This window comes from Simochromis diagramma, unplaced genomic scaffold, assembly GCF_900408965.1.
Source record: "Simochromis diagramma unplaced genomic scaffold, fSimDia1.1 OVJJ01000343.1, whole genome shotgun sequence".
Taxonomy (NCBI): Eukaryota; Metazoa; Chordata; class Actinopteri; order Cichliformes; family Cichlidae; genus Simochromis; species Simochromis diagramma.
In genome coordinates this window covers 14,393,966-14,411,755 of record NW_024386831.1, presented here as the reverse complement: position 1 = coordinate 14,411,755, position 17,790 = coordinate 14,393,966, and the positions used below count along the sequence as shown (strand labels likewise).

The following is a 17,790-nucleotide window of genomic DNA, read 5'->3' as shown; positions in this document are numbered from 1 at the left end:
TTTAACACTGACCTGTGAATTAATCCAGCATATAAAAAGCACCTAACAAAATGGATGTTTTTGTGTCTACTCATCACAGAACCCATTTTAAATAGTATCTTTAGCTACGTTATTTCAAGCAGCCTGTCACAAAACACATAATATGTTCCCATTTCTTTAACTGAATCTCCAAAAGGTAACGTCCAAAGAGCTGACAACTTGGCATATCTATTGTGAGCAGAATCAACTTTCTGGGATTTCCTTACCTGGATGATTGAACATGCATCAAGATACAATGGAACACCATTCATCATAGACTGGCCTCCCCAGAGCCCAAATGTCAACATTATTGAAGCAGTGTGGGATCGTGTTGATAGTGAATGGAACAAAAGGCAGACAGCAACCAAAGAGGAGCTTTAAATGTCCTACAAGGAGCCGGGAGAACTATTCCTGAAGGCTACTTAAGGAAATTACAAGATGGCTTGCCTCAGAGAGTTCAGGCTATGTTGTGGTCATGCTATATGGTATGTTTCCATTTATGTTTGCATATTTTTCATACAACACCACTGTACATATTTTCTATTTTGATAGAAAAATATGAAGAAATTAGGGATAACTAATTATTATGCGTACATTTTTAATGTTGCTTTTTTCTGAAGATTTGAGCAAAATGGTCATTGCAAGAAACCATTTAGTATGAGTAAAAGTTCCAGGACACATGAGGCAATGCTGAGTGGTGGCCAGGGGTGGCTAGTGCCACTCAGAATAAAGTGCTGCTGGAGGGGTTAAACTCATCAAACTTTGTTACATCCAGTTACTTGTATTTTTCCCACAGAGCTTTTTTGCAGAGCCAGAGCTCTATTACTGTTGTTGCCATGCAGACACATTGTCATTGTCTTTATACTCCTTTGAGTAAAATGATTAGCCTTCGGTACCACCACAAAATATGTGGTGATCTCAGCTTGTCATCCCTATAGAAAAGCATTTTTGGACCTGCCCCTGCCAGAAACACCTTCAGAATGGATCACGTTGTGAGACTGCTTTGTTTAAAGCTTTGTCAATCCACACCGTGTCCTTTCTAGAGGGCAGGTGTTACACCCACGCATTTCTTTCTTGCTGTGCACTGCCCCATCCTGTCGGGCCAGTGGTGGGTCAAGCAACTCAATTTCCTCACATATCTACTCCGTTCAATCAGCCAACCACTGAACCACGAGCCTCATTCATCTCACTTAGGAACAAATGAGCATTTTGGCAATATCTGAATTAACAGAGATTCTTCTCAACCCTCCCCCTTTGCTCTCCCACTAGCCACTCAGGTCATTTGAATTTACACCGTGTTAGCACCGCTTTGCCTTTCTCCAAGTCTGTCATGTAATGCAGGACAAGCCTTCATTGTATCTGCTCAGTCAGCCTTGTCTCAGTCGGACACTTCTGGTGCACTGTCCAGCTTTGAAGCCTCACAGTGCGAGTTGCGTGTTTACATCTGCTCTGTGAGTGATTAAATATTCAGCGAATACAAATAAAAGCACCTATGTAATACCTGCAGGTGGTGGATGAACAGTGGACACCATATTGAATGGTTATGGTTTGATGAACATTAAGAGGATTAGAAATTACAAAGAAAACATTGTGCTTTGTTACAAATTGTGGCAACGTAAATGTAGAAACACTGACTCATATTTTGCATACACATGATTTTTAATTCAATATGTACTACTCCTGTTTCCATATATTATTGTTATGTGTTAATATTTAAGCTTTTACGAGTGAAAAATTGTGTGCATTTGGAAAGCGTATAAATTAAACCACAGAAACAGTCACAGTGCTATAATGTCAAGCATTAGCCTCTAATTAAAAGGATAAGCATTGCCATTTCAAATTCTGCACTTATATTTCAGCACTTGTAAATGTATTCAGGTCAGCGTTCAGCAGGGAAGGAAGCATTGCCATCCAGTTAAGAGAGAAAGGTCAGTTATCTCATGGATCACAGCCTTTCAGATTTCTCATGCTGTGAATAATGCACATCCAGTGCACAATACATTTGGCAGACGCTGCTCTAGCATGGTGTTATCACCACATCTGACTGAGTGATAGAAAGCTTGATAGCTTTATTTGTGCGGCTTACCCTCATTCACAGTACTATGATATATTTAAAATGGCTGATAATGGTGGGGGGGCACTAAACGGTTGGATGAAAATCCAATTTTGCCACACAATCACCGGAGACAAGTCTGAATTTAGCTTACATTAACTCAATGTGATGTGGCCACAACACCGGAGTGATTAAATGTCAAGCAGTGATTGCTTCTCAAATGCTTAGTGGTGAAATTTGAGGCACAAAGACCTAAATGGAGGGAAAGGCTGGAAATGAAGCTGCAGACAACATAGAAAACAATACTACAGTCTGAACGTTCACGTGTCCAAGGCTAGAGGGAAAACACTATTTAAAATCACGTGGAATAAACACGCTATCCAAACAACTTAAATTTATTCTCTGGGCCTCAGTAGTATGAAACCCTGGTCATGTAATGAGCCACTGGTGACGTGCATGACTGGTTCTTGGAAATTGCATGGAAGGACATAACCTGTGGGTAATTAAACTCAAAATCCACAAATTTCATGTGACATTGTTTGCACATATATCCAGTAATTAACAACCTCCCCAGAGTGCAGTGGTGCTGCCGCAGGTAATGTGGGTTTGGTTTTAATTCCTCAGTGAGTCTGTGTGACTGATGGGATGTTACAGGGATTTCTGTAAAGTCATGTGACACGTGACATGTGCGCTTTTAGGCACAACCCGTCATCATGAATATGCAGAATGAAAGAGTGTCAGGGTCATCACTGCAGCCCCTCCATGTCTAGTATATATTTCCTCTTCTTTATTTAATGCACAAGACTAGCTATTGTATGTTTTCTTACTATGAACAACAAATCTCTTAATAAAAAAACAGCAACGTGTCTGTACTTAATAGTTTTCTTTCCATATCTATAGCACAGCCCCAGTCAAAGATGTAAAAAATGTAAAAAAATAAATATAGGATGAATAAATAATGCATTTTTGTGGGAATTTTCATGCTCTAGTGAGTTTTTACAACAAAGTAACAAAATATAACGTTCATGTTCAGAGTAATGATGAAACATGTCAAATGATGTGTTTTTAAAAATACATATTTAAAAAAAAAATGAACAAGAATTCAAGTCTATGGGGAGTTTGTTTTTCTACAAGTACAAAACTTACTAGTAAAATAAAGTTGTGCTTTGTCTTGACAGTGCAGCAACTATAGAAGTATAACGTTCCCAGATTGAGGTAGATACTCGGGCCAAATATAACCCACATCTGCAGTTGTTCTAAAGGCCATATTAAGCCTTGGCTTACAGTGTTGACTAAGGATGAATGTTGCTGCCCCAACCTGAGCAACAAGTTCACTTTATATGAGCCAGATGTCAGGTGTGCTGTCACATATGTTCCCCATCTGGTCCACATAGCACTTCCTGTATCCTATATCAAAGCTGAGCCACTTCAAGGCACTTCATTTGCTGATGTTGTGCCACAACTACACAAAAATAGATCAAAATATGTAAGCTATGGAGACTGTACAAAAATTAAATTGTTCAGCGATGGACTATGGGGAGAGTCATAAGGAAGTATGGCTGAACAAAGTGATTTCACAGGCAGTACAGGCATTACACCAACATCACTTAAGAAATCAATAGTGTAAGTCACGGTGAAAAATGAAAGTAAATTCATGCTTTTTTAAAAAATCGTCAGTGAAATAAAGGAACTTCTAATGCGAAAAAGTGACAAATGGCTAAAAGAATGCCCAACCCCTGCTGCGGATCTCCTTTGTTCTGCAGGGTGAGAACTCAGACTTCTAGCCCTTTTTCACTAGTACCCACTCGGCTCAGCTCGGCTTGACTCAGTTTATAGGCTTTTAACTGCTCAGTTAGGGTTCCAAGAGGCTTTAATGACTAGTTGGGACATTTCCCCTGAAAGACAGTATAAAGGCAAAGGTGAGCAGATATGTATGTATGTGGTTTGTAAAATGTTACCCATACATTTGCCCAGACAGTGGCGGTCCTAGCCTGTTTGGCGCCCTGTGCGAACACTCCCTCTGCCCCCCCCCAACACACACACACACACACACACACATATATGTAGAGAGAGAGAGTATGCATAGTATGCAAATGGCTACCAAACAGCCATCATAATACATCATACAATGAGAAGAGGACAAATCAACAATTGACAATGACTAATTAATATTAAAATCTGCCACAAGCAGCAGGCGCACCTCGCAAACGGAGGGCGCCCTTACTACCAGCAAATGGGCGACAGAAAGCCAATCGGTGCCTATGCGATTCCCAATATGTGCTGGCATGATGTCGGGGCAGCATGAGTACAAGTAATTTGTTGGGGTTTTTTGCCAATGCCCGTGATGCCGCCCCCCACCACGATGCCGCCCCGGGCAACCGCCCGTGTCGCCCGTATCAAAAACCGCTACTGTGCCCAGATTCTTGTTTTTACAGAGTTTTTGTAAGTTAAAAGAATGAAAATCACTTAATTGCATTTTTAACCAGATATTTATTGATTTTGATTTTTTATTATCTCAATTCAGATGACCTATTAAGCACTTAATTTATCAGAGTAAGGTTTAATAAATTAAAGTGACCATGCACAAGTTTTGTACAAAAAACATTACAGTAAAAAAAAAGAAAAAAAAAAAGAGAATCAAATTCACAAATAATGCTGCTTCTAACACAACAAAAATGTTAAGGTCAGGAAAATCCAGCAGTGTGTACACATTAAGAAGAAAGACTTATTCAAAGAACTGCAGGTGACGTAGAAACATTCGAGGAGATAAAAAAATACAGCATCATAAAAATTACCCCAGTAAAATTAGTAGCTTATTTTTTATTTTTTTTTACATCCAACTATATAAAGTTTCACAGAAATAGCTGCACAGCAAGCAGCTGGGAATGTGGACAAAATCTACTGTGTTACAGACAAAAGCAGAAATCACAGCGCTACACATCTTAACACATGCTGGGTTACGACTACAAAGCAAACAAAGACCTTGCACCATGCATGCTGGTCTGTCAGCTTTTCAAAAAAACCCCGACAAAAATGGGGAGACAAAAGGTACGTACAAGTGTAAGGTTCATCATCCACACCCAGTACAGGGGAGGACAGATGCTAGGTTAGCACTAGTCCATACACAAGGCATTAAAAAAAAAAGCATCAATCAGTGTAATAAAAAAAGTCATTCAAGTCTTTACACAAAAAATGATTAGAGGGCTGTTCTATAAAAGTCCTACTTTTTGTTTAGAAGAGTACATCCTCTTTTTTAATGAGCACCTCCACCACCTGTCTCTGATAGCGGATGTCATTCAGCGCTGTTATGGCGTCCGTGTTGGGTGCACGCATGAGGGTGGGCCCGAAAATGATGGCAAGGTTTTCTGCGTTCATCAAGTTGAATTTCTCATTTTGTGTCACCCTGCAACGTTTATCAAAGTTAGAAGAATACTACATACACCCTCGCAAAGGAACAGTTTCAGCAACCGCATGCAAAGGTAACATGTAAGATACACACAGTCTAATATAAAATACATATGACAGCTTCAAATGATTTTCACAGTGCACAATCTAATGTAAAATATAAACTAAATTATGGAAAACATCAACAAATAGTGTTTATCATAAATATTTCTGGCACCGTCATATTTATACATAACACATTTAACTCTTTACATGTTTAATTTTTTTTTCTACTTTCTGATAAGAAATAAAGGCAAAGGAGAGGCTGATGTTTGAAAAATGCCAATAACGTTTTAGACATTTAGTCTACCCCTCCCGCAGCAGAAGCATTACACCCTTCACTAACCCCTCTTAATTATTTTTTTACGGTTCTTTGGCTCTTGCAGAATTACCTTGGATTACTCACCTTTTTAAGTGAGCCATGAGGTACTTTAGAGTTTCAGCGTGTGGTGGTGGTAGGAGAGCAAGAGCCTCGCGGAAAGCTTCCAGCTTCTTCTCTGCGTCTGTGAGCTCTGCAAAAGACAAAGGAGCACGCCATTAGTGTAGCTAGAGCAGGCAGTCACAAATTACCGGAGGTACTTCCGGTGAAGTAAAAGTAAAACCCATTAGTTTCCATTAGGAAATCTGGTGGTGGTGGTGGTGGGGGGGGGGCACTGAGTGTCCAGATGAACACTTAGTGCTCTTGACTGTATGCTTGTTGAAAGCAGCTGTACATTTTCATAGTGCTCATCGCTGTGCTGCAATGAAATAACATTGCAGCTCATACTACATTTGAATATATATTAAAAAATAGGGGGAAAAAAACATCAGCTGCAGCTACAGAACTCATATTGTACAATTATTCCAGATCAGGGATGTCAAGCTCATTTTACTCTATGGGCGACATACATAAAACTAATACTAAATTTATTCGCTTTGGTGCAGTATCCATGGCCATGGGAGAGGTCTTTATTGGTAGGAGAAGCCGCAAAACTTGCATAAATACAGTTAAAATGTCCAAAAGTTATACACTCCTTTGCATTTTCCAAAGCCAATCCAAATTGGAGTCTCCAGCAGGCTGATTCTGGGCCCCTGAGCCTTATGTTTGACACCCCTGTTGTACTTTTCACTACATTGAGTCCAGTACTCTTCAGCTCACATCTGGTACATTATATCCAGTAAAACATTTTCTGCAAAGTAAAAGATGAATAAATGCAGGTAATGTCTTCTGATGTGACTCATTTCGTGATCAAATGAAGGAAACAGCATAGAGCTTAACGACAACTGTTTGCCAGCAAAAATCAAACTGAGTGAAACAGGTGTGTTTCTGACTAATTTGTCTGGTTGTGACGTACTTGCAGCCTCGATGAACCTGGGGTAAGCGTCGAATGAGATGACAGGAACAGGCAAATCCCTGAGGTACAGTTTCAATGCACCCGTGATGATATTGATGTCTTCATAGGCATTCACTGAGATGTCTGTCTTCTCGCCATCTGTGAAGACGAGTGATGGAAAGGGGGAGACAAGGAGAAGAAAGTGAGAGTTTTCTCACTAAATATGGCTCACATCAACAATCTCACATCACAGAGTAAATTCGGGAATAAAGACAGCCATGGAGAAAAAGAAAAAAAAAGCAGTCTTGCACAGTATTTTTGCAAAGTAGCTGCTATCATCCGCCTGGCCTGTTTTATTCTGACTTTCTCTGGGTTGCGCATGCTTTTCAGAGCAGGCCATGGCCTACTTGTGCTGGCAGACTGAACATCACAGTGCTGTGAGCTGGAATGACACTCTGTCATGGATGATCTCCCACATGCGGATCTGGCTAAGAGTTTAGCCCACTGCTGCAGGGTTTTTCTTGCAGTTAAAATTCACACTGCACCGGGCCAAGACATTTTTATTCTTACTAAGTCCACTACTGAATCCCAACACAGCAAGGATCTTTTTTTTTTTCATGGCTGTCTTTAAGGCAGGGAGAGTGCCTGGTCTGTAGCCTCCTGAGGCTGTCCTTCTCTGTCCACACACAGTGAAATATCAGGATTGGATCTTCACTACAAAAGCAGCACTAACCTTTCACAAATATGTCATTTTATAATAAAAAAGTGTTGTGCATGAGTCTCATAAACATAGGCAGGCACAAAGTGTAATTTGTGAGATGAAAGTTGTACAAAAACATGTAAAACACACCTTTGTCAAACCTGGACTTGACCTCTTCCACTGATTCGCTGAATCCAGATATTCTGTAGAGGCCTTCTGACTTCAGTCCTTGAGGAGCAAACAGAAAATAAACAACCTTTCAGTCACTGTAAGGGCTGTCACGAGTAATGGAGAAAAATTCAGCCACATAGAATTCCATGGCTAATTTAGGAAATGCCATTAAACGGTCTTAAATATGCATAAGAAATTGAGGATAAAATGTCCACAGTGTCACACAGTGGAACAACATGGGCAGATGCAAATACTTTTCTGCATCACTGAGCAAAATAATAAAGACATAAATCAAACTTAGCTACAGACATATATTAGAGGGCAGACAATGAGGGAACCAACGAGTTTCCTACATAGTTGAATGATTTAACTGAAATGCAATCAACTAAGGCAGCAGGAAACAGAGTAATGTATTCCTCATTAAACATCTGCAATTACCAGCAGTCCCATCACTCCTCTCAAGCCCCTTCCCATTATCCACCCCGACAAAAAACAAAACAAAAACCATTAACTCAGTCAGTAATTGAATCAGATTTTTAACACTTCAACCTAAGTACTATATATTGCAGATCGCTTACTGTAAATTTAAAGGGAAGCTGTTTTACAGCGAGAAACAGAATCCTTGAACCTGAGAGCTGTCAGTTAATCAGTGTGTAGGATTACAGCTGTGGACTAACAAAAACAGCATTTATTGAGCCTGTCTTGTTATTTTCAGCTCTACTGCGTATATTTGAATCAGACAGAAGACACTGAAGTTCACGAGCTCACGTTAGACTAACCTCTGGACTCGATCTCTCTTATGCACATGTCCACCACCATGGGTCGGGCTGTATTGCAAGCTTTAACTAGCGTGCTGAGGTCACAGCTGTAAACTTTCCGGATGTGTCTCAGGTCGGGTTTGCAGTTGTTTGGTACCAGAGATGAGCACTGCTTGTGGGTGTTCAAACCACAATCTACAGACACAGAAAGAGGCACGCAAATGGTTAAGTTCAGGCATATCTGTAGCATTAAAGTCACCATGAAAAAGGCAATATAGCGTAATGAATGACTGCTTCTAGTTTGTTTTTATACCCAAAGCCTTTACACAGCGCTCAGCCCTGAGTTCATTTTGATTTGGCTCGCTGGTTTCATGTGTTTTTTGGCTTGCAAAGCAGTGTTAATCCCCTTGATCAATATCTGCCCCTGAAATGTCACAGGACCACTGGAGAGCTTTGGAGAGCTCTTTCTCTGCTACGCATGGCATTGGGCTCACCTTCGCTAAAGTCACCGCTAGAGGGGAGCTTGTTTAGTAGAAATGTATTAGCAATAAAAAAGGACAAACAGGACATTGACCAACCACAGAAATTTAATGTTAAAATACTCCTTTTAAAAATAGTTAGAAGAAATTGATACACCAATTTGAGGAAATATCTTTTTTTAGCCAAATTTTTCCTACTTCAGACATCAACTGGCCCTCAGTGGGTGTTTAAATAGCCAGCCCAGCAGCACATTAGTCAAGATGATAGCATACTCAACACGATGTTTTGCCATCAGTCACAAGACCCGAGGCACAGCTGTTTCAGGGCAGGATTCACCTTGTAGGGAACAGAGGTGCCCGTGGAGAGCAGATGCAGACACTGCAGCGCTGCTTTGTAACAGAGACGCATGTTGGGAATTAGACGAACACTGAAAAAGCTGTGGCCCGGAGGAGGGACAGTCAGCACTGCTGTGTGCTCTATTCTTTTCCAAATCCAAGCTCACACACAATGGCTGTGGAAGCAGCAATTGAGGCGCTGCGGGCTATAGAAGACCTAGTTTCCCAGACTAAAATGGGGCAGCTCTTCGAGCTCTTAGATCTTCAGAGCCGTCTTCAAGTTCTATTAAAGGTTTTTTGACAATTGCCATGTGTTTTTTTTTCTTTATTTCACAAATGTGACATCTTTTGAATCTCTCAAAAGAACTGCTATGTTTTAATTTTAAATTAAAAAAAAGCTTCTTCTGAAAGCTACATGTCTGGAAGACCTCAGATGATATTTTGATTAATATGGGCCCCTTGAGAAATTCACACTGCCTGAATTTATATGCATTGATGCTGAAATGTAATTACCTTAAGAGACGATTCTCTTAAGGACATGAGACAGGCACTATAATCGCAGAGGGGGCCTGTCATCAGACACAAGGCTGCTGAGTTCCTATTGTCCATGCGAGCTCAACGGTAGCCCTGGGTCCCAGGTGGGGTGGGTGACGAGGAGCCCAGGGGACACTGGGAAACAGGGGATGATGCTTTGGTGCACCGTCACCTCTGTCTCTGTTGCTAAGGTAATGAAGCTGCTGCTCAGTGTTTTAGAAGAGTTTCATTGGTGGCTGGGAGCTCATTTCTAATCAGCACATTATCAACATGTCTAATCAGCAGAGTTACCAGTCGAAACCGGTCTCTTTCTGACTGGAAGTGAAAACAAGAAGCATTACAAGTGTTTGTTAAAGGGACTGTTTTTTCTCCCCCTACCAAGTATTTAAGTTAAATAGGGGTTGAGCTGTGTGACCTAGCTCTTAGGTTGAAGCCGGCTGAATATTAATGTGTGTGGAAACAGTGCTCCTTCCCCACACTCCCATCTCTACTCCTCATTAAAGAGACATGCCAGCTTTGTTTTCCTTCACGGGCATGATGGGATGAGGCTGGGGGGTGTACTCTGATGAGGAAATGTGGCACAACAAACACAAGCAGAGGCTGGCTTTCTGGCACCCGGCCAAAAGCAGTTCACAAAAAGAAAAGGGGGTGGGAGAACATTTTTTTTTTTTTGGTATGCAAATTCGAGCATCGTGTGAGACTTTGCTGCCCTAGATTCTGGGATCTGAGGTTGAGTCTGAAGGAATGGCAATGTATTAAAGTCGATAAAGGTTGGCTCCAAACATATGTGCCTTTATTTGGATTGTTGTTCAAAACCAGCGCATTAATAATTAATATCAGAGCTCTCGCAGATTTATGTGACACACTTTGTTTCATCAATAAAACATCAAACACAGGCATCAGACCATATTATAGTACTATTTCGGGATGGGAGAACGAATGCTTACCATGAAATGGGAATCTCGTGTTTGAGTATGTGATAGACAACAAAGTAAATACACTGCAACCATTTCCCTCACAGTAGCAGAGCTGAATGTGTGGATGTTATTTGTCACATAAAGACTGAAAATGCTTGTAGACTATTGGTGAATATTCTTAAAATGAGCCCATAATTCATAGAAAATAGACACAGAAATCTTCCACGAAAGCAATGAGAACTGTACTGTGCGCTTTCAGGCCTACGAGACTGCAAATGTTCTTTAAAATCTTTTGGTTTTGGTCACGCTGATGAGAGAATGTGAAGACGCACTGAGGATTGTGGAGTTATGTGGAGTTATTATATTATTTAAGACTTTAGAGCAAAAAATAAGGAAGTAGATCAGAAAAAAGAAGCTTTTTACTTCATGTAACATATCTGTTACATCACAGTCATAGAGACCCCATTTCATTCTGTTACACAATTAATAATCCTTAAACTACTCAATAATCCAGCTCCAGATGCACTGAAAGCCAAGTAACCCATTTACAGCGACGCCCCACCACCAACGCAACGAAAGAAAGCTGTAAAGTAATCAAGGGGTTTATGTAATGCGACTGAGAACAAGTCATACCTGTACATTTGACCCCCTGAGCCATCAGTCCCCACATGAAGCTGGCACAGTGCTCGCACCAGTGAGGTCCCCGAAAGGTATGGACCTACAACAGAGAGGAGGACAGTGACAGATATTAGCGATGAAGTGCAATGACGAGATAGAAGGAAACAGTGGGTAGTTGCAGTGATTTCTCCAGGAGACCAGTGGGTGCTGCCACCTAAAATGACACAGTGGAGGAGGATTGTTGTTTAAACAGGCCCTCAAAATGACAATGCTTTGGCGGGTGCAGCCGTGACACTGAGTGGCAGAGGCTTTGCCATCATGGCGCAGCATGTGGTGACACCTCACGAGAGAAAAGGTGCGAGCTGTCAGGAAATAGTCTATGGAAAGACAACTTCTTGTGTAGCAGAGGAAGCCCCACGCTCCAGGAGCTAACGACAGCCTCGCCAATCAGGGAGGCCTCTGGGAAAAAGAGCAAACCACAGCTCTCCCGGCATTTTTGCATTTAGCCATTAGCGATCTTAGATAAAAAGGCTTTTGTGTAGTATTGTTAGACTGTTAGATGTGTAGAAGTGTGGAGGCAACCGTGCTATAAAATATCCAAAAACTGTAAACACAAAACACTGACATCAATCGACTGGAGTGATGTCATCCTTAGCCATGATTGCATGTTACCATACCACATCGTACTCTCAAAAGTACAATCTAATGTGGACCTTTTAATTAATTTAACACAGTAAATGTAAATGTCTGCCCAATTTAAACTGGAAAGTCTGACATTAGAAGACACAAAGTGCACGTTTCACTCATTATACTTCAAAATATTCTCTTGATTTTGATTTCGCGCGCATAGCTTTCTCCTTTATGGCTGCAGAGGCTTCAAATTCTCTAAAGGTCGAAATGTAACATTCAGCAAAACAAGAGAACAAAGCAGCAGAGAGAGATGAGTGAGCATCAGCAGTTTAAAAGCCTTGACAGTAATATATCGCTCACTGTTCTCCATCCCATTAACCAGCCAAACTAAGAGAGTGAGCCTGAGCCAAACGGGGATACTGTCCGCCACTTTTTCTGCTCTCTATTGGCCTAATCTCTCCATCTGGTGCTCAAACTAACAGCAGTGGTTCACAGACCACCCAACAGATTTTCTTTTGATTAGGGCTCACTGGACAGACCAAAACAGCTCTGTTTTTCATCCCCAGTCTCCCTGTCAGTAACCCACACCCCTCCCCTTCGATCTCCCACAAGGGAGGCTCGAGCAGCAGCCCTGTGGCCACACATGATGAAATTAAACCAAGAGATGCAACAGCTGACAAGCGTTCTTTAAGTTGACTCATGCTCACCTTAAAGTTGTGGGCTTTCTCAGATCTGGAGGGCCAGTCGCTCTCCTTCAGTGAAGCTCTGCGAACCAGTGAGGTGAGCTGCGAATAGGCGAACAGTTTAAGTGGCTGCCAAAAAGTGGCTGAAGGTTTTTGTGGCCCCATCCTCATCCCCAGGGCTGCGGCCAGAATATCCTCCTGATTGGCCTCACGCTTGGCCTTTTGCACCAGAGGCTTCTCTTCCTGGCAAACCTCATAGGACTCTCTAGATGGCATTCTGGAGCAAAAAAATGGATGAAAAAAAAAAACAACCCCAGGAAAAAAAAATGGGAATAAACTCCTTGATGTTCAAAGAAGATATACGTCAAATAATACTACTTTCATTTTGCCAATTAAAAAGAGACATGGCCTTTTTAAATGATATAAACAAGTCTTTAGATCATTCAAAAGAGTCCAAAAGAAAAAAAAACAAAATAAACAACAACTGTGGTCCCTTTTGAATCTCCTCACAGCAGTGAGAGTAGATGAAGTGGAGACTCTGTGATAGGAGTGCCAGCTTTTATACAAAAGAGGTGCAGCCTTGGGTGCTCATGTGGTTCTCTGGGAACATGTATGCAGATGAGCTGAGTGGCTGTGGCTAATCCTCTCCTCCCTGTGCAGAGCTGATATTCTCCCTGGAACAGAGACAGCGCACTGTTGTGTATGGATGCTGTCAGTGAGGGCAAAGAGAGGGGGAGGAGTATGGGGGTGGACCCTATAGTAGTCAGAGCAGATTAAAGGAATCCCACCAGCCAATCGCAGCACGGATGCACCAGCTTTATAGTAGCCAGTACCCCGCCCCCACACCACCATCAGATATCCAAGCAGGGGAGACTGGGTAGGACGAAATGAGAGTGGGATGATAATGAGCAATGAATGAGTCATGCGTCAGGAGTGGGCTACAGCCTGGAGAACTTGCGACAGCAGTGGGCCGTTAGAGAGGGGAGCTATTTTCAAAATCGTGTTGCTACAGAAACCGATCACGACACAAAAGCTTCAACCGTTCAACCAAAATAGGGCATCACTGTTATCGATGCATGCTATGACAGGAAGTGATGCGCAAAAGTTTTAGACAAATTCATTTTCGGATGGAAAGCTTTTCAACTAAACTTTTTTTTTTAAGTAGTATAAATAAAGCACTTCTTGAAAAATATTCTGCCTCAGTGGACTCTGTTTATACCACACACCAACCATAATGAAAAGGGACTGAAATTTCAACCCTGGCATTAGTGTGCACCATAGCGGAAGATGTGCTTTGTGTACATTTTAATGCTGCATTTCCTACATTAGATGAATACCCTTGAATTACCATTAGCTAAGCTATATATACTCTAAAAATAAACAAAAACAATACAAACATGACCCAGAATATATCACTGCAATTGAAATAGCATAGTAACAACAGTAGCAACGCTATCATATTTTGTATCACACATCTATATTCACCGTTACCAGCTTATTCCACCCCCTTACATTATGATAAAATATACAATAAAGAATTAAACAACATGTGTCTGTGCCAGGCGTGGGGGATCCAGCTGGGAGGATTTTCTTTCTTTGCTGTCTTTGTCTGACTGTTCATTTCCTTGAGGTATACACTGATGTAAGCTTGTTGTCTGCATAGAAATGAAGTATTAAATATAGCATCGTGGTGGCAATGTGAGAGAAAGGATGTGCAACCTACCTCGGTAACTCACACTGCAAGTCAAGTGCGATTATGCTCCCACGTCTCAGAATCTAATTCAGACTCGGCTGTTAAAGGGTAACATTCGCACCTTTTCCAGCTGCAGAGGAAGTGACTATACAGACTGTAGACTTCAGGAATCAATGACTGTTAAAAGCTCTTGCTGCTCCCATCTCATTGCAGAGGTATCAAAATCAGAGCATGAGCAGCAGAGGGGAGCAGGAAAGAGGCTTTGAAGATCGGCGTACTTATGTAGAATGGCATCCCAAACAGTGGTGTCTGACAGGGACAGGCTCACAACATGAAACAGAGGGCTTCCAGTGTGGCTACCCTCTCTCATGCTCAGTGAAAGTCTCTGCTCAGGAGGGTACCTGAGAGAGGATAGATAAAAGACAGTAAGAGCCTTTTATATGCACCACTTCATCCTCTCAGACCCCTAGCCCTTCAGAGGTTTTGCAGCGTAATTGCATTGCCTGCTGTTGAGTGCAGAATGAACGTCTGACATCCAGGATGTGGTTTACTTTGAACAAAGCTCTAATTGACACTGATTGATTTGCTTGTTTCCCAGACATGCCCAGAAATGGGACCCCTGAGAATGGATGCATGGATATCCTCAGTATCCTCCGTGCTGTCCATCTGTGGCCAGCCTAGGCCAGAGTGCTAGGCTTCTCCACATTCGAGGTTTAAAGTGTTACTCAATCTTTCTAGATTAACAGTTTTATTCTGATTTGCCCCAGAAACTAGCAAAATCTCAAAGCCTTCACATTCTTTTTTTAAACTTAATTTCCTCACTCCCTCCCTCCCACTCCCATTTGATCCATTAAGCTGTTGGTGTCGCTAAGTACTTCTGTGAGGTAAGAAAGTCGTTACGTAAGGAAAGTTTCCTCTAATGCACTGCTGACCCAACAAAACACGACGACCCATTAAGTGGACAATGGCAAGATCTGAATGTGAACTCTCACGGCTATGATTTCTTTTCTAGTCATTTGGACACTTTCATATGTTTGAAATAAATAAGGTACAACTGCAATAATCCATCATTCAAAATCAAAGCAAATGTCAAAACACACAAAAAAGCAGAACAACCATTTGACTTATATAACACCAAAAGGCTTTGAATTAATGCTGATCTACAAACCTCAATCTCAAGGAAATGTGATGATGTTATGTAATTCGAAGGTTGAAGAAGCTGGGATGTTTTAATACAGTTAGATCCATAATTTGTTGAACAAAGGCACCGTTTTTGTAGTTTTGCCTCTGTTCAACACCACGGTGGATTTTAACATTTAATTAGTGGGGTTTTACATACGTTTTAAATTAACTGTTTAGGAATTGCAGTCATTTTCATGCATACAGCCTCATCTTCAGAAGCTCAAAATTAATTGGACAATTGACTGACAAGCTGTTTCATGACCTAGTCAGGCCTGTTCCTGTGATATTTCATGACAAATGAGGAAGGCATAATATCTGAAGTCGATTCAAAGTGTTGAATTTCCATTTTGCCAAAGAGGCAAAGTTATGGTATGGGCATGCCGGCACAATCGGGTCATTAGAGTTAACTGATGATGTGAGCGTTGATAGAAGTATCAGGACGAATTCTGAAGTTTGCAAGGCTGTGCAGATTCAGCCAAATGTTCCAAAACTGAATAAATGGCACCTCACAGTCCAATCAGTTACTGAAAACAACTCTGAATGCAGAGAGACCCACACTTAGCCACTGGAGGCTGCAGCAAAGCCCTGACAGAGCATCTCAAGGAGGAAAAATAACACTTGGTATGCCAATTTTAGACTTCATTCTATACCTCAGGCAGTCATTGACTGCAAAAGATTTTAATGCGAGTTTAAAAACAACCCCTCTATTTACAATTATGTTAGTTTGCAATTCCTAAACTGTAAATCCAACTTTTCTGTAGAGCCTCTTGAATTAAAGCTGAAAATCTCCAGTTCTATTACATCTTAACTGTTTGATATAAAATCCACTGCAGTTGTGTACAGAGGCAAAACTACAAAACTGTGCACATTGCCCAACAAATTATGGATTTACCTGTAAAATCTTAGAGTACAGGCCACTAATATCAGAACTAGGAACAGAAAACTTTCTGCAGAATTAAATGTGTGGCACAACAAGAAAGAAATTCATTGTCAGTAGTCTTGTTACTTAAGCACTGTGTAGCTATCTACAGTAAATGCATAAAATAGCGTCATGGTGGAGAAAGATTTTCACAATGTGAATTAGAAGTACCGAAAGACTGTGCATGGCTAAAGCTTCACTGCCAGGAAATACCACATATGCATAAGATGCAGCACAAATGCATGCCTTTTTTTCCCCTTTTTTTTGCTGGGCCTGCAAGAAACCCGGAACAAATTACACTGGCACAAATAGATTACCTGCATGTGGCTGGAACAGTCTGTGCTGTGACACTGATTTATGGTAGGCTGCTATCACATTTTGCTATTCACACTGCAAGGTCAAAACATACATGTGGCAAGCTTTAAGTGCACAGAAACAACAGTATAGAGTGGGTTACAGCATCTGTGCAATTGTCTGCTTGGCTATAATTTTACAATTTATTTATTTATTTTTTAAATGGGAATCAATTTTTGCTGCGATTTAAAGGAAATTCTAGATTACAAAGGAAATTCTGTTTACTAAATCACTCCTGATGGATGCAGGAGCTCTGAGAGTAGAAGTGCAGGCTGAAAATGTCAGATACGGTGCTGAATGTCATGGTCACTCTGCTTCAGTGGCGTGGAAGAAAATCAGTGATCACACTTCTGCCACACACAGAGACCTAACGCCAGAATAAAAACATCTTCTGTTCTGCTCTATGTTTACCTGAACTGAAAGTTATATTAAACTGTAATATCAATAGAACAAAATTAAACACATAGCACTTTATGTTAATTTATTATCAGTAGTGGGTGTCCCACAGCCAATCTAAACTCACAGGTACCGGCAGTCATCAGCAAATACTATCATCAATCCTGTCTGGAGAAACAATTTGCTTACCTCAAACTCATCTACCCAGGAATCACCTTCTGTTACAGAGAGTGACTGGTTATTACATAGGAATGAGAAATGATTGCGAAGAATAATTAAAAGGCTTGAATCGTCCTTTATCTCTTTGTGAGGTTCTGCTGAGAGACGCCCCCACCGCCCCTGCAACATCAGTGTGAGTATGTGTTTAGAGCATGATGAATGAGTCATTGTGCTTCAGCTATTTTGGCAACAGAGTGATGATGATGGTACTAGATGAGTTAGTTAATGCCTCAAATATTCGGTGAGCTTTCAAGTGTCTTAAAAGAGAAATCCTGTGCCAGTGGAAAATCTTTAAAAAAAGAGTCATCTTCATCTACTTTTCCATCAACAAAGGATTTCATCAGTTAAAGCTTTTGGATAATTTTGTTTCTTC

General features: G+C 41.1%; 1 protein-coding gene across 1 annotated transcript; it reads right to left on the bottom strand.

Moving 5' to 3' along the window:
- Positions 1-4,894: 4,894 nt before the first annotated feature.
- On the bottom strand, positions 4,895-13,821 carry chn1 (chimerin 1). Its single transcript, XM_040028076.1, has 7 exons — positions 12,679-13,821; positions 11,357-11,441; positions 8,479-8,652; positions 7,679-7,756; positions 6,850-6,987; positions 5,922-6,027; positions 4,895-5,474 (listed from the first exon to the last, which is right to left on the bottom strand). The coding sequence occupies exons 1-7, from the start codon at positions 12,928-12,930 to the stop codon at positions 5,303-5,305; spliced, it is 1,005 nt and encodes a 334-aa protein (XP_039884010.1). The 5' UTR covers positions 12,931-13,821; the 3' UTR covers positions 4,895-5,302.
- Between the last annotated feature and the right edge of the window lie 3,969 nt (positions 13,822-17,790).

Coding starts and splice junctions, on each gene's coding strand:
- chn1 (XM_040028076.1), bottom strand. CDS start 12,930: ATGCCATCTAGAGAGTCCTATGAGGTTTGCCAGGAAGAGAAGCCTCTG. Junction 8,653..11,356: donor TCAGGGGGTCAAATGTACAG/GTATGACTTGTT, acceptor CTGTGTCTGTAG/ATTGTGGTTTGAACACCCAC. Junction 7,757..8,478: donor AAGAGAGATCGAGTCCAGAG/GTTAGTCTAACG, acceptor TTGCTCCTCAAG/GACTGAAGTCAGAAGGCCTC.